Raw genomic sequence first — 16236 nt, forward strand, 5'->3', positions numbered from 1 at the left:
AAGAAAATGGGGAGAATTTGATGGAGGAGGGAGTCTGGAGACAGAAAGCACTGAGCAGAAGGAAGGGAGAAGAGGGCAAAGAAAGGTGTGAAGGGGCGAGACAGAACAGGGCAGTGGGGCAGAAGCAGACCATGGCGGAGTAGGGATGGAAGACGCGACGACCAGTACAGAATGGAGAAAGGAAAGCCGAGGGGGATGAAGGGGACCGGACGGGACAAGAGGATCTGGCGCGTTAGTGGCGGGGAGAAGGGACGGCGCGGCTCTGGGGCGGGATCCGGCGCCGGGGCCTGGGGCCGGGAAGTGGAGGGGCGGAGGGCGGGCGGGAGGCGCGGGGACCGCGGCGGAGCGGGTGGGGGCGGGGCGGGGGCTCGGCGGAGGGCGGGGGCTCGGGTAACCGCGCGGAGGGAGGGGAGGGGAGGGGAGGGGAGGGGAGGGGGCTCGGGCCGCGGCGGCGCATCTTGCATCCTCCGCGGGGTGGCTGTGCAGGAGGCGGCGCCCCTGCGGCGGTGGCGGACAGAGGGACAGATAGACCGACGGCGGAAGCGAGCGCAAACGGACGGCGGGCCGCGCCGAGGGCACTGTGAGCCCGAGCCAACCAAGGGCGGACGATGCGTGGCCCCAGGCCCCGCGCAGGCGGGCGCTGCCCCGGGGGCTGACCGCGGCCGGACGGCGCCCCAGCACTGGGCGAGAGAGCCCGCACCGGGCGGAGGTCAGTGCCCGGCCCGTCCGGCCGCACCCGCGGAGTTGGTCGGCCTCCCCGACTGCGGCGGTGGCGGCGGCGGAGCCGGGGGCTTTGTTCTGAGCCGAGACAATGGGGGAGGGGGGGCCGGGGCCTGCGGGAGAGGGCGAGCGTGAACGTGAGCTTGGGGGCAGGGCCGGGGGGTCTTTGTGTGCGGGTGTCATCGAGTGGGAGTGTGTGGCAGTGCTTGAGTGTGCGCGGGGGGTGGGGTAGGGGTGAGGTCTGGGCTGTGTGTGTGCAGCGAGTGTGAGTCAGTGAGTGTCCCCGCGCGGGTTGTGTGTGCATGTGCGTGTCACTTGGAGGGGGTGTGGGTCAGAATGAGCGTGTGTGAGGACTAGCGGGTCCTTGTGAGGGTGTGTGTTTGTGTGCGTTTTACCTGGCTCTATTGGAGCCATATGTCAGAATGCAGGGATGGGTGTGTGACAGAGACACGAAGACACAGACAAAGAAACTGAGGGGGCAGAAGTAGAGAAGCAGAAGAGAGAGGAGGAAGCCTGAAGTGGCGGTGGGTCACCCAAACTGGTGTTCTGAGTGCATCCTGGTGCCAGAGCCTGGGAGTCTGTGTCCAGGATGCTTTAATCAGAGTCCTGGTCAGGGGACAGAGAGAGGTCACTGCAAGCCTAGGTCCCACGTGGAGGGGGTGGGGAGAGAGAACTCAAAGGCACAATGAACTCAGTGTGCATGGGCTGGGCCCACAGCCACAGGTCATAGGCCAGAAAAATATTGTCGCTTATGTCAACTCTTCAAATACCCACAGGGGACACAATCATAGCCCTACTCAACCCCACAGGGACTCAGTCCCAGGCAACATACATTCTCATGCACTCACAGCCACCGGACATCCCTAAGATGCTCTGACAGAACCAATTTACACCCACTCTAGGTGTCAAGCCAGAATGTACCTGTGGAAGAAGTTCTTGGTACAGTGTGCATAGAACAGAAATGTTACAGCCAGGATACCTGAGCAGTCATTGTCACAGCCAACTCATGCCACGGGAGACAATGGTCCTGCCAACACCTCTCAGACCAATTCACGTCCATTGGAAATACTATCAGGCAACACATCTTAGGGATTTTTATGTATTTCCTCAGCCTGCTCATGTATTACAGGTGTCTCAGAGACCTGGAACTAACAGAAGGCTGTATTGCAACTGCCCTTGCCACACAGCCTCTTGTACCACGTCTAGGAGACAGTTGTGGACCATGCATCCACATTACAAGAAGAATGTAGTTTTGTTACTGCGAAGAAGCCCTTTACTTCTAAGGCTCACACCATTGTTCTTCACCCTCAGACCTCCAGAACTTCTGTTCCCTGGCCACTGAGAGCTGGACTGGTTTTCCCCTGACCCTACATCCTACCCGGGTCCTAGGTATCTCCCAAAATGCCAGCTTCACAGCTCCTTTACCTCTTTTAGCTCCTGGCACCTTCTCTTCTCCCAGGACCACTCTATTTGAACTGTGTGATCCCATGGCTAAACTCCTACGTTCCTCACTGCACATAACACCCATCTCTCTACAGCTTTCAGATACCTTTTCTCTTGTTTACTCTTTAACCCCATGATTCTCAACCTCCCTAATGCTGTGACCCTTTAATACAGTTCCTCATGTTGTGGTGACCCCCAAGCATAAAATTATTTTTGTTGCTACTTCATAACTGTAATTTCAACACTGTTATGAATCATAATGTAAATATCTGTGTTTTTCAATGGTCTTAGGTGACCCCTGTGAAACCCATGTCTCGAAAACTGCAACTTTAACTAAATATGACCTTTTCCCCTTGACCTCTTGCCCTTGAACTCTTATTTCCTAATCAGCTCCTACTTGGCTTTTGTTCTCCGTGAAGCTCATTGGCAGAACCATCCCTTCAAATTCTCCTCGATACTCTGTTCCACTGCCGTTGAGCCTTCTCACATGTAAATTATCAACCCTATCTAGAATGGTTTCTCAGCTACACTAAGTGGCACATTTAGAAATTCTGATTTCTGTAAATCCCCATGTAGGACCTTCTATAAAGACTTTTTTTTTTTTTACACACCCAAATCACTCGCCCCATTGTTTTCAATAGACTAATTAACCTACTGGCTCATTTAGCAAATACATACAAAATATCTATTCTGCCAGGCATTGTAGTAGAGGGGGCTTTTTCAAAAGTAAACAAAATGGACATGCTCCTTACCCTCAGGAGCTAACACATGGGGGGGTGGTCAAAACATAGCAGTGCTCATCAAGAAAGCATAAGCCAGCATAGAAAATCCAGAAGAGGCTTTCTGGAAGAAGCCTTAAAACTGGAGAATTCGTCAGGAGTCCATCAAGGAAAGGAGAAGTGGAAATGAGGCAGAATGGGTGGAGAATATTCCAAGCCAAGAACATGGCATTTAAAAGTTCGTGTATCTTGTGTCTGAGAGATAGAGCAAGCCAGTGATTGTGACACTTACAGCAAGAAGTGGAGAGAGATGGGAGTGGCAAGAGGAAGCTGAGATCATTCAGGGGATCCATGGCCACAGGAAGCTCATTTTGACCCCAGAATAATGGAAAGCCATCAGATCAGTTGAAGCTGTGGAGTGGTGTAGCCAGCTTTGTTTTAGAAACACTACTCCAGCAGATCTGCGGTGACTGGGGGAGGCGCCTGAGAATAGCCATGAGGTATTGCAGAAACCCAGGAAGGGGGTCATGCTGGCCTGCACTGGAGGAGAGGCAGGAGACAGGGGTTGCTCTTTAAACAGTGGGGTCAGCAAGCTGACAAGGTCGATGTGGGTGTTGGAAGAGAGGGAGGACTGACGGGTAGAAATCTTGGTTTGCTCACTCACTGAAGAAACTAAAGTTTTAATTCCCTCAGCTTTCTACCTTTTCACACCTCACTGGCATCCTCTTGAATCCTTTATCCTTCCTTCCCTAATAATGAGTAGGTGTCTCTTCTACTTAAGACCAACCCCCCCACCTCCCCCACCTGCATTTAGGATACCATCCCTTACTCCTCCATGGGGATTTAACTTGACTGATTATTTGTCTTGCCTCTGTCTCTGATTTCATCCTTGCTCCCATTCCTCTTGGGGACACTGTCAGAATTCTGCCTGTATCCTCCTTTAACCCTGTACTGCCCCTGTACTTAAGAGGCTTCGTCAGTTTACTTCAGTCAGGTTTTGTGAGAGACTCTTCTGCATCTAAGTTGTGCTCACTTCATTTATTCCCGCTCCCACAATGTCACACTCTTCTCCCTAAGAGAAAGTGACCTCTCTCCTGCCAAATCAAGGAGATTTTTTTTGAAAGTCTTCAGCAGCTTGACCTCTTGGCAGGAGCTGACATAGTTGAGCTTTCTTTCCTCTCTGAGCTGTTTTTGATTTTGGCTTCTGAGTCACTGCTTTATTCTCTTAACTTGAAAACGAGAACCGATGTGCTAGCCAGGCTGCTAGGTGATGAGAATACAATGGTCGAATCGCCGTTTCTACCATCAACAACGGGGTGACACTTTAATGCAGTGAGACAGGCAAAAAGCAAATGATGGCAGTGTAGTGGGATCTGTGCATCTCTCACAGAACTCCTCCTGGCTGTCCTGGGTCACCTTTGAAGTCCTTTGCATGGCCCCTAGGTACTGCTGTTCCTTAAGGTTCTGGCTTGGATCTGATTATCTCAGTGACATGAGCCTCTGATGACCTATCACTTGTTTTCGTGGTTTTAGCTCTCATATATAGACTGATGAGTTCCAAATAACCTCTCCTCTGGGCTGTGACCTTTGGGTACCTGAGACATACTTGATCTTAATGTATAGCTCACAGACCCCTTACCATATACAAGTTTGAGTTTATCATCCCTTCCCCAAATCACAATCTTTACACCCAGACATTAGCTGTAACCACCCCTTTCTCCATGGACTGTAAGACCAGGAACCTGTTGATTCTGCCTCCTTTCCAGCAGAGTTTGCCATCTCATCCCATTTCCTCCATCACCTCTGTGCTTGCCCTTGCCTCACAGCCTTTCCATCTGAACCTTTGTAGGCACCTCCTAATGGGTGCCCTTCTCTCTTCCAATCTGTGCCTCTCATTGCAGCAAGAAAGACTCGAATAAAAACGCAAACCCAGCCATTTTGCTGTGCTTTAGTGTTTCTGTTCCCTTTGCAGGAAATCCCAACTTTTAAATAAGGTTTATGAATCATAATCAGCTCTCCCCACAACCTCCTTAGCTCATTGCCTGCCCTGTTTCTCTTAGTGCTCACATTTTGAGCTCAAGTGATGTTGAGTTCCTTGTAGTTCCCAACAGAGAGTGCATCCTTCCATGCCCCTGGACCTTTGCACACCCTGCTTTATTACTTAAAAGGCCCTTCATTCCTTCCTCCTGGTTAGTCCCTTCTCACTCTCAACTATGGCCCAAATACGACCGTCTCTGACTCTACCAGGGGCTCATTTTATTTCTCCTTTGTCTCTGCCTTATCCTTATTCTGTTTCTCCAACAAAGCTGCTTGCTGTCAAGGTTGCATGTTATGCATCTTTGTGACCCTTGGTTCCCTACACGGGTCTGACAATGAGCAAACAAATGAATACATGAGCACATCCCTTACTCTCTCACTGTTGAAGACACCTCAGCTGCCCATACAATTGAGGCATTTTCACACGGTCCCCTTACGTTGCTGGAGATACTTCCGCTACCTCCCCACAGGGTATCCTTTCTTACCACAGGATCTCTCCTGCCCCTGCCCTCCCTTCCCCCCCCCCAATTTCTCTTTTCCTGGATCTTCTTCCTCTGCTTTATTTCTTTCATTTACTTAGCTGATATTTAAGAGGCAGTGGGAGTTAGCAAACCTGTGTCCATGGAGACCCTTGTCTGTAAGCTATGATCTATATTAGTTGATTTTCTCATTTCTGTGACAGAATAACACAACAAAAGAAACTTGTGAGAAAGGAAAGGTTTATTGTGGCTTACAGTTAGAGGGCATGGTCCATCATGGTGTGGAAGGCATGATAGCAGGAACATGAGGTGGCTGGTCACATTGCACCCACAGTCAGGAAGAAGAGAAGACAAGGAGGGGGGGAGGAAGAGGAGAAAGAGGAGATATGCTGGTGCTTCTCTCGCTTTCTTCTTTTTACTCACTCTGGTACCCAAACCTATAGATTGATGGCACCCACCTTTGGGTAGGTGCTTCCACCTCAGTTACATCTCTTTGAAAACACCTTTGAAGACGGACCAGAGGTTTGCATTGTAAGTGATTCCAAATCTAGTGAAGTTGGCAATGAAGATTAACTTCCACACCTATCCTCAGACCACCAGGCGCTACAGGTCTCATCTTCCTCCACTCTGCCAGACCCCTTCCTTAGGGGATGCCTTAAGCTGTTCCCTCCTCCAGTGCCTGCCCACCCTGAGCTCAACTCCCAACAGTCCAGTCCCTGCTCCTTCCTGTCCCAGGTTCCCTGGTTCCTGTACTCTCCTCCTTGCCCAGTTCTTGCCTGTCAGTGGCAATAGCAACCAGCCTGGACTCTGCCCTCTCTGGTGTTGGAACCTGTTAGCAGAAGCCTCTCCCAGAAGTTCCGGATGCTGGAGTCCAGTTTCTCATCAGCGTTCTGCTGCCTTTTTGTTCCAGTGTCTACAGTCGCCTGTGTAACTCTCTGAGAGTTACCAGGGCATTTTCAACCACTGACACTTGAGGAAGGGCTTCCAGTTCCCTGTGTTCCCTGGTAAAAACTAACTGCCCCCCCCCCAACTCAGTAGAAGGAACTTGTTATCTCTCAGAGGCTAGAACTTGGCTTCCTTGTGGCTGGTCAGGAAGGAAGAAGAGGAGGAACAAGAGAAAAGAAAGGAAAACAGCTATACCTCAGGCCTTCTAATGGGTAACTAAACTTCTTGGAGCTTCGTTTTCTCAGGTGAAAATGAGAGTAATGACATCCACTTGAAGTTGTTTGGAAGGTTCAGGAAGAAAATTGCTAAGTTTTCAGCTACTAACTTAGTTGATTGTATTTCACTTTTTCCCATGTTGGGTCTTGACCACAGGACCTTGTAAAATAATTTTGCATCTAACATCTAGGTTCTCATAATGTGCTTCCCTGCCCTCAACGTATCTTCTGAGTTTCTGTCTCCACCTTTTCTACCATCTCTAACTTCATTAGTCTCTACAACTTGGACCGTGATAGTTGGGAGTCCAGCTCAAGGGGGTCAGTTTGCGGGTCTCCTTACCTTTGAGCACTATGGACACAGAGACTTGATCTCTCTGAGCTATTGCCCTGTCTCTGGGGTTTGGTGAGTTTGGCACACGGTAGGCCTTAAATCTTTGCCTCTTCATGAATTGCATCGCATGCATGCCCTGCATCCTCTCCTTCCTTCCCTATTTTTTTCATTCCTAGAGGCCTCAGGCAGCCAGGTTCCTTCTTCACTCTTACTGCGTGAGCCGACGCCCATGTGCCTCTGTACCCCGGGTGTTGATTACCTTATTACTGATCTCTTCGTTCTGTTGGCCCACTCTGAGCACAGTGACAGATTGATTCTCTTGGACGTTGGCTATTCTCTTTCCCTGCTGTGTGCCTGACCAGCTATACAAGCCTTTATCTTGGCTTTCCAGGCCCTCCACCAGAGAGGCAACTGGGCTAGCAAAAGCTTTGGTGTCTATCAAATCTGCCTTCTAGATGTCTCTGTGCTCCCATATCCCAGCCCCAGACTCCTCATCTGTGGAAGAACACCTATCCCAGAGTTTGAGGTGTGCATTGCACTACAGTACCAGTAAGCAGTATAGTGAGCCTTAATGCTAAGAGTTTGAATTATTTCATTTAACTCGCATCAGCCGATTGAAGTAGACACTTTGATGCACATATTACAGAGGAGGAAATGAAGGCTTACAGAGATTTTTCCAGGCAACATGGCTTAACCTTATTATCTTAGCACTCAGGAGGCTGAGGCAGGATGATCAGGAGTTCAGAGTCAGCCATGGCTGCATAGTGAGTTCAAGGTCAGCCTGGGCCATAGGAAACCCTGTCTGAAAAAGAGAAGAAAGGTTAATAAGTAGCTTTCCCATTGTGTTGCTGGAGTCTGTGCCACTCTCCTGCCCTGCCACCTGTGGCATACTGTCTCCTTGTTGTAGGAAGACAGTAAGCATGCACTAATGGGTTCATCCATGCTGAGTCTAATCTGGTCTGTGCCTGGTTATGAGTCAGTGCATTTTCTCTGGTTTCCCACTACAGGAGCCTTGCCCCCTTACCACCCCCCTGATGCTGTTCTTTCCAATACCATCAGTGGCCTCCTTAACGCTACATTCAACGGCTGCTTCTCAGTCTATCAACCTCATGTGAACTCTTGATGGCATTGGGCATGGTTGATCTTTCCTTCCTTTTGAAGTTTCCTCCTTCATTCCTGAGATGCTGCCTCCAGGAAGAAGAAAGGTCTCGGCTTCCCTTTCTTTGTGACTATTTACAGAGCTTGGGCCTAGATTCTTCTCACTCTCTACACACTATCAGATTGGCATCTCCACACCCACAGTTTTCAGTTACTCTGCAATCTGTCCATCCATATCTCTAAGCCAAGCCTTTCCTAAAGCCAGGCCTGAAGATCCAGTTGTGCCTGGGACATCTCCATGTGGTGATCCCAACAACTACTCCCCAAGTGGTTTCTGTCTTCAGTATCTTAATAAGGACCACTTTGATATCCTGGTGAGAACCCCAGGAGAGTGTCAAGCTCCTCCATTCCTTCACCCTTCCTGCAGAGTCCTCAGCCAAGTCCTGTTCACTTCACCTCCTCCCATCTTCCACTCTATGTCCTTTTAGGACCCACACCACTAACCTGTGTTATTGGGGACTCCTCATACCTACTCTCTGCTTTCACCATTCTACTCGGGTGCTCCGCTCAGCTTCCCTGCTTTCCTCTGTTTCGCCTCTTCTAAATTGCAGGCAACATGGAGCGTGCATAGTCCTGAGATCAGATTAGGGGGACATTAACTTGGGAAAATCGTTTTACTCTGAGCCTCCATTTCCTCACTGGAAACTGGAAGCCGGGATTCCTTCCTCACAGGGTTGTTATGATGATTAAATGAGATACTGTCTGTGAACTGCCTGGCACGGGGCCCAGCACACAGAGAAAGCTCAGAAGCAGACCCTCTTCTGCTTTTCTTTCTCTCCTCAGCCTCTCCCTGGAGTGCCTCCTGGGAACACATCCTCTATAGGACAGAGCCAGGCCTTGGCAGTGCCCTGGCCACTGCCCTGGACTGGGAGTTGCGGGGGGTGGGGGGGTTGGGGGGGTGGCGGTCTTGTGGACATCCAGAAAGCTGGTCCCACAGCCTTCTTCTCCTCCCACCACCTCTCTCCCGGTCCCTTTCTCCAGCTTTGGTTCCTGCTCCTTCCCCAACAGCCCCCTGGTCTGGCTGTTCCTGCCTCCACTCTCTCCTTCCTCTGCTGTAGTCCCCCCCCCCCCCCCCCCCAGGCAGGCTTGATTGTTTCAACCCTCCCCACCAGAGCTCCTGTCTCTCTCCCTCCTTTCCTTAGGCCTAGCCCTGGATCCACATCTCCTTTTGCTCACTGAGGCTATTCTCTTATTCTCCCACTTCTAGCCCAGCTGCCGTTTTATAGCCCCCCTCCTCACCACTGTTGTCTTTCTGGTCCTGCCCCTCGCTGGCCCTGGGACAGGAAGTTGAGGGAGGAGGCTTAGGCAGTGCCAGCTCCCCTAGCATGCTTCCCCTTCTGTACCTCTGGGCCACTCCCATACTTCCTCCTGGAGAGATTCTTCCTTCCCTTGTGGTCCCTCTGGTCCTCCCCATAGCCCACCTTTCTTTCCTCTCCCATGTTTCTAGTTGATCTCAGCTCTGTAGACATACAAGCTGGGGACAGGAAGGGGGGCTCTGCTAGCTAAGGGGGGATTGACATCACGTTTCAGGCCCCAATGAACAGTCTTGCCCCTCCCCCTCTTAATGAGAACCAGCTGTGGTTCCAGAGGCCCAGATGTGGGGATAGAGGGGGAGAGTGGGATGGAGTCAGGACCAAGTAACAGGACTGAGGACAAAGTGAGGGCATGTGGGAAGGCAGCACTGGGGGGAAGAAGAGAGGTGACAGAGCTTGACAGGAGGCAGGACAGATTGGGGAAAGAGGCAAGATGGATGGGACAGACCTGGAAAGGAAAGAAACGAGAAGCAGGAGGAGGAGCATGTGTTAGGGAAAAGGCAGTGAGAAACACTGGACAGATGGGAGGCATGGTGCGGAGAAGAGGCTGGAGAAAGGATGAGACGGTCTCGAGAGAGAGTCTGGAGTTCGAGTTTGGAACTGGAAGCTGTGGAGCAGGAAGTGATGAGGCAGAGTCCAGACAGAGGCCCCAGGGATTTGGAGGTCACAGCTGCAGCCGCAGAGTTGACCACGAGTGCCCCGGCAGCATGTGTGAGAGCATGCCTGCGTGTGGGTGGGTCTGCAAGTGTGTGTGCGCGTGCCTGCCTTGTCAGTCTGTATGAAGTAGGCTTGCCTGGGCAGGAAAGGATATGTGTGTGAGTATGCCTGTGTGTATATTGAGGATGTGTATATGTCTCTCTGTGTGAAATCCATGGAAAAGTGGCTTTCTCTGTGTATGTGAGTTATATATGCCTGTGTTAATATACCACTACGTGTGAAAAATGGGTCTCTGAATACATGTGATAAGGAGTGTCTTGTATGTAACCTGGTTGTGTGTTAAAGCAAGTCTTTGTATACAAGTGCATGTTGAATGTGCCTGTCTACATGTGAGCAGCCTGACTGTGAAAAAGATCTGTGTGAGCTTGTCTGTCATTGTTCTGAGTGTGCTAGTGTGTGTGTGGAGGCCTGTGCTCTGTGTGAGCCTTTGTGTATTCAGTGTGAGAGTGCCCTGTGGGAGTCTGCAGTGGCCTATGTTAGGTAAGAAGAGCAGATAGAAGTCTGTAGTTTGGAAGAAGGGGCTGCTTTTACACAGGGGCTCCACCTGGGCCTCGGTCCTTCCCCTGCAAGGCTATCTCATCAGAACTTTTATCTCCCTCCCACTATTGATTCATCCTTTCATTCAGAAAATGTGTTGATCATGTACTATGGCCATCTTCCCCATACATGTGAGTAAGAAAATCTTCAGTCTCGGTACAAATTGGGTAGAAAGGCAAATAATTGCAATGTAAAGTGTGATGAGAACATGGACCTCATTGTGCATGGCCCTTTCTCGACAAGGTCTACTTACTGCTTTCTCTCCAGTGACTGATGAGGTGACTAGAACCAACCCTTAACCCTTCACCAGCCTCTGGGCTTAGATCCAACCATTTCACAGGTTAGACAAATTAACATTTAGGTTGGATTTAAAGTCTTGCTCTTTAAAAAAAAATGTGTGTGTGTGTGTGTGTGTGTGTGTGTGTGTGTGTGTTATATGTACACATGTGTGTTCGGGCACACTTGCCCTTGTATGCTCTGTCACCCTTCCTCTTGTTCTTTTGAGACAGTCTTTCCCTGGGCCTGGAGCTGGGTCAGTGGCAAGAAGCCCCACTGACCCTCTTGTCTCTTCCCCATGGTGCAGGACTTACAGGTCCATGTGTGGATTCTCAAAGTTTTTTAGGTGGGTTCTGAAATCTGAACTCAGTTTCTCATGCTTGAGCAATGCTTATACCACAAGTACTTTTACACATAGAGCCATCTCTCCAGCCTCCCCACACCCAGCCCTTGCTTTTTATTGCCTTGTGCAGATGGGATTTACAAGTATAAGATGCAAACACATCTGACCCCAGGGATTAGGAAGAGAGGAGAGCAAATCCATAAAGACCAGAGGACAAACTTCTTTAACCACAGGACTGACCGTAGAACTCCAGGGTCATGGGTTCCCATAGTCATGTATATCATCTGAGTTCACACACCTATAGGCATTTCTCTGAATGTGGTGTGTGTGTGTGTGTGTGTGTGTGTGTGTGTGTGTGTGTCACCAATTGCCTGCTCATGCTATACCTCTACTAATTCCCAAAAAAACAGAGACAAGACCTGTCCCATCCTTCAGGAACCTCCAGTGCAGAAACAGACACATGAACACATCGGTACTGTTGAGCACCTTATTATTTGTGGTAGATGCCCAATAGAGTACAGTATTGCATGGGGCAGGGATAGGTATGTCAAAAAAGAACCCACAGAAGATAAGAGGTTTAAACTGGATCTTGAAATTTTAGTAACAGGTGGCCACATGGACAAGCTTTTTAGAAGGTATCTTCGGAAGAGAAAATGCCACTTACAAAGCAAGAAAGACTTGAGGAGCATATTAACATAAAGTTTGGGAACGAAAAAGTGTGGTGGGAGGAACTACAAGTAGGGAATGTAAGAGAGACTGGCAGGGCTCAGACCACAAAGACACTAATGAAAAGTGGACTTCATGATATGGGTCAGAAATTCTATGCCTAGAGCAAGGGCCCTTTGAAACCTCAGCCACAAGCCTGTGCATGTGTGTCTGCATGTCTGTTGAGGTAGAAGGGCAGCAGTTTTCTGCTGTCAGGAATGGGGGAATCAGTGAGACCCCTTTACAGACCTGGTTAGGTAAGTGGTGTAGATCTCTCTGATGAGGTGGGGATAGATCAGAAGAGGGTCCAAGTCTCCCTCCAAGGAGCAGGGAGACCAGAAAGGAGCTGTTGAAGGAATGGAAAGGAGCATGACAGTGCTTAAGCTTGAATAGCAACAGTGTAGAAAGGCTAGAACTGATACCTACCTGGGTGAAGTGGCCGGGTTTTAATAACAAAGTGGAGATTAAGATTGAAGATAAGCAAAAAACCCAAGAGAGATTCTAGATTTTTGGCTTTGAGGCATGGATGGATGATGGTACTGTTCATGGGAAAGAAAATAGAGGTGAAAAATCAGACTGAGTTGTTGGCTAGGGGTATCCCTAGTATCTAGTATCTCCAGTGCTGGAGATTGAGAAATTACTGGCAAATAGATTAGATGTGAAAAAATAATTGATATAGTTGAATCAAAAGCATAGGAGTGGGAAAAGATGCCCAGCCAGACTATGAGGATGGCAAAAGATGGCCTAGGACAGAGTCCTGAAAGACACTGATTTTGAAGGGCAGGACAGAGAAAAGAACTTTTGAAGGAGCCTGAGGAGTGGACTTCAGTCGTCAGTGATGCAGAATGATCCAGTAGGAGGAAGATATGACCGGCTCAGTGGGAGAGCTGTCACAGAGAAAGAAGCCTCTGCATGGAGGGAGGGGGGCAGAAAGTGACACAGAGGGCAAATGAAACAGCCTTACGGGGAGGGGTAACGTGGGGCTGCCGTCCTTCCCTCCTGCAGCTGCCTCCCATCAGCCTCTGCTCCACCTCACCACTCATCGGCTCTTGCTAGTCACTAAAGGACTTCCTTCTCCTTGAACCTTAGCCACGTTTGAAACCCTTGTTTCTTTAGAGGGTTCTGAGAAGCACCACCCTTCTCTGGTTTTATTTCTAGGACACTTTGTCCAGCTGGTCATTTCCACTAGAAATTTGCCCATCATCCTTGATATTTCTGTTCCCTCATCCCCTGCCTTCAAACAGTCATCAAGCCCTGCCCATTCTACCCCGGTCCCTTCCCCCATCCAAATCAGCGTGGAAACAGTGCCATACCTGACCCTCTTCCTTGCCCTATCTGCATGTTCTTGTTTTTGTGTGTAAGTCATTGTGGCATTTGTTGAAGTGCTTCAATAGCTTCCTTTTGCACTCAGGATAATGTCAAAATCTTCAGTGTGTTGTGTGTGAGTCCCTGCCCTTTATATACTCTCTGCACCAAAGTTACACCTCACAGATGATGCTTCCCAACTCTACCCAGACATTCTCTGCTCTTCTTCTAGTGTGGACTCTAAGCCCTTCCAAATTCTGTTTACTCTTCCAGAATTATTCTCCTATATCTCTCACCTCTGCCCACCAAACACTAATCATTTGGCTCTTGACTTGAATTCCTCAGAATAGCTCCCTGTGAATATGTTAAGCCCCTTACATCCTCTTATGCTTTCAAGGCTTCTTCAGAACCCTATCATATTTGTGACTAACTGTTTAACTCCTAGTTAGAAACTCTGTGAAACCAGGACCTCTTTCCTTTCTTTCTTTCTTTCTTTCTTTCTTTCTTTTTTTTTTTTTTTTTTTGTGTTGGTACTCATCTCTTGTAGATTAGAGAGTGGAGTAGGGTTAAATACTGGTAAAAGTCTAGCAGAGAGGAAAGGGTTGACAATTCAAGCATGGTTACCACAAACTTGGCTATTGAGGCTAGAAAAAGGGTATTAGTCCTGGGTGAAAAAAAAAAGTAAGAAAAGAGTTTTAAATTTAGAAATAGAAAAAGAAAGTTTGTAGACATTCAGACCTGAAAAATAGGAGATGGAATAATCTGCTTAAAGATGAGGTCCAGGGGTTTGCCAGGGGGCAGACTGGAGGAGACTCCGGGGAATCCCAAAAGTACAGATTCCCAAGGACTAGAAATGGATGAGCTGTTGCTTGAGCCCCTGCTGTTACTGAACATGTCTGAGATTTGGTGTGGCCCGATTCCCAGTCTCGCTGACCTCTTAATCCTTCCCCTATAGTGACCTTTCCCCTCTGCTTTTCTCTTAGGTCAGGGAGCCTGAACTGCAGCTAGAGCCCAAGTTGGATCCGATCCAAATCCTGAAATCAAGCTGGGCTAGGAGTCTGATCTGGAGCTGGAGCTCCAGCTGGACTGCAGCTGCCATGCAGAAGGAGCTGGGTGTTGCACTCTCCTGCCCTGGCATGAAGAGCCTCAGGACTCTTCTCCTGCTGCCACTGCTGGTGCTGTTGGGGGCTGGAGTGCCAGGAACCTGGGGTCAAGCCGGGAGCCTGGACCTACAGATAGATGAGGAACAGCCAGCAGGCACACTGATTGGAGACATTAGTGCAGGGCTCCCACCAGGCACAGCGCCTCCTCCCATGTACTTCATCTCTGCCCAGGAAGGCAGTGGTGTGGGCACAGACCTCGCTATTGATGAGCACAGTGGGGTAGTCCGTACAGCTCGTGTCCTGGACCGTGAGCGGAGAGACCGTTACCGCTTCACTGCAGTCACTCCTGATGGCGCCACCGTAGAAGTTACAGTGCGAGTGGCTGACATCAATGACCATGCACCAGCTTTCCCTCAGGCTCGGGCTGCCCTGCAGATACCTGAACATACAGCTCTTGGTACACGCTACCCACTGGAGCCTGCTCGTGATGCAGATGCTGGGCGCCTAGGAACCCAAGGCTATGCACTATCTGGTGATGGGGCTGGAGAGACCTTCAGGCTGGAGATGCGTCCTGGTCCTGATGGAGCTCCAGTGCCTGAGCTGGTTGTTGCTGGAGAACTGGACCGGAGAACCGCTCACACTACATGTTGCAGCTAGAGGCCTACGACGGTGGCTCACCCCCTCGGAGGGCCCAGGCCCTGCTGGATGTGACACTGCTGGATATCAATGACCATGCCCCAGCTTTCAATCAAAGCCGATACCATGCTGTGGTATCTGAGAGTCTGGCCCCTGGAAGTCCTGTCTTGCAAGTGTTTGCATCTGATGCTGATGCTGGTGCCAATGGAGCTGTGACTTATGAGATCAACAGGAGACAGAGTGAAGGTGATGGACCCTTCTCCATTGATTCACACACAGGGCTTCTGAGGCTGGAGCGCCCATTGGACTTTGAACAGAGGCGAGTCCATGAACTGGTGGTACAGGCACGGGATGGTGGGGCTCACCCAGAGCTGGGTTCAGCTTTTGTGACAGTGCATGTGCGAGATGCCAATGACAATCAGCCCTCCATGACTGTCATCTTCCTGAGTGCTGATGGCTCCCCCAGAGTGTCTGAGGCTGCCCCCCCTGGACAGCTTGTTGCTCGAATCTCTGTGTCAGATCCAGATGATGGCGACTTTGCTCACGTCAATGTGTCCCTGGAGGGTGGAGAGGGCCACTTTGCCCTGAGTACCCAAGACAGTGTCATCTACCTGGTGTGTGTGGCTCGGAGGCTGGATCGGGAGGAGAGGGATGTTTATAACTTGCGAGTTACAGCCACAGACTCAGGCTCACCCCCACTACGGGCCGAAGCTGCCTTTGTGCTACATGTCACTGATGTCAATGACAATGCACCTGCTTTTGACCGACAGCTCTACCGACCTGAGCCTCTGCCTGAAGTTGCATTGCCTGGCAGCTTCGTGGTACGGGTGACTGCCCGGGATCCTGATCAAGGCACCAACGGTCAGGTCACCTATAGTCTGGCTCCTGGCACTCACACTCACTGGTTTTCCATTGATCCCACCTCAGGCATCATTACCACAGCTGCCACACTGGACTATGAACTAGAACCTCAGCCACAGCTTATTGTGGTGGCCACGGATGGGGGCCTGCCCCCCTTAGTCTCCTCTGCCACAGTTAGTGTGGCCTTACAAGATGTGAATGACAATGAGCCCCAGTTCCAAAGAACTTTCTACAATGCCTCACTGCCAGAAGGTACCCAGCCTGGAACGTGTTTCCTGCAGGTAGGCAGGCCCTGCCCACAAACTGTGGGCAAGAGTAGGTCTGAGGCCCACAGAGGACCTCGGAGCAGGGGCCTAGCTTTGCAAGTGTTGCCAGAGGGTTCAGTCCTGTTCT

At 50.1% G+C, this 16236-nt stretch overlaps 1 protein-coding gene across 1 annotated transcript in view; it reads left to right on the plus strand.

Annotated features, from left to right (window-relative positions):
* Nucleotides 1-440: 440 nt before the first annotated feature.
* Nucleotides 441-16236, plus strand: part of Dchs1 (dachsous cadherin-related 1) — a 36933-nt gene continuing 21137 nt past the window's right edge. Inside the window, 3 exon segments of the mRNA XM_028858156.2 lie at nt 441-709; nt 14227-14968; nt 14971-16124. Of these exon segments, the coding sequence (XP_028713989.1) occupies nt 14341-14968; nt 14971-16124 (1782 nt within the window). The 5' untranslated portion in view covers nt 441-709; nt 14227-14340.

The sequence above is a fragment of the Peromyscus leucopus genome, chromosome 1 (genome assembly GCF_004664715.2).
Source record: "Peromyscus leucopus breed LL Stock chromosome 1, UCI_PerLeu_2.1, whole genome shotgun sequence".
Classification (NCBI taxonomy): Eukaryota; Metazoa; Chordata; class Mammalia; order Rodentia; family Cricetidae; genus Peromyscus; species Peromyscus leucopus.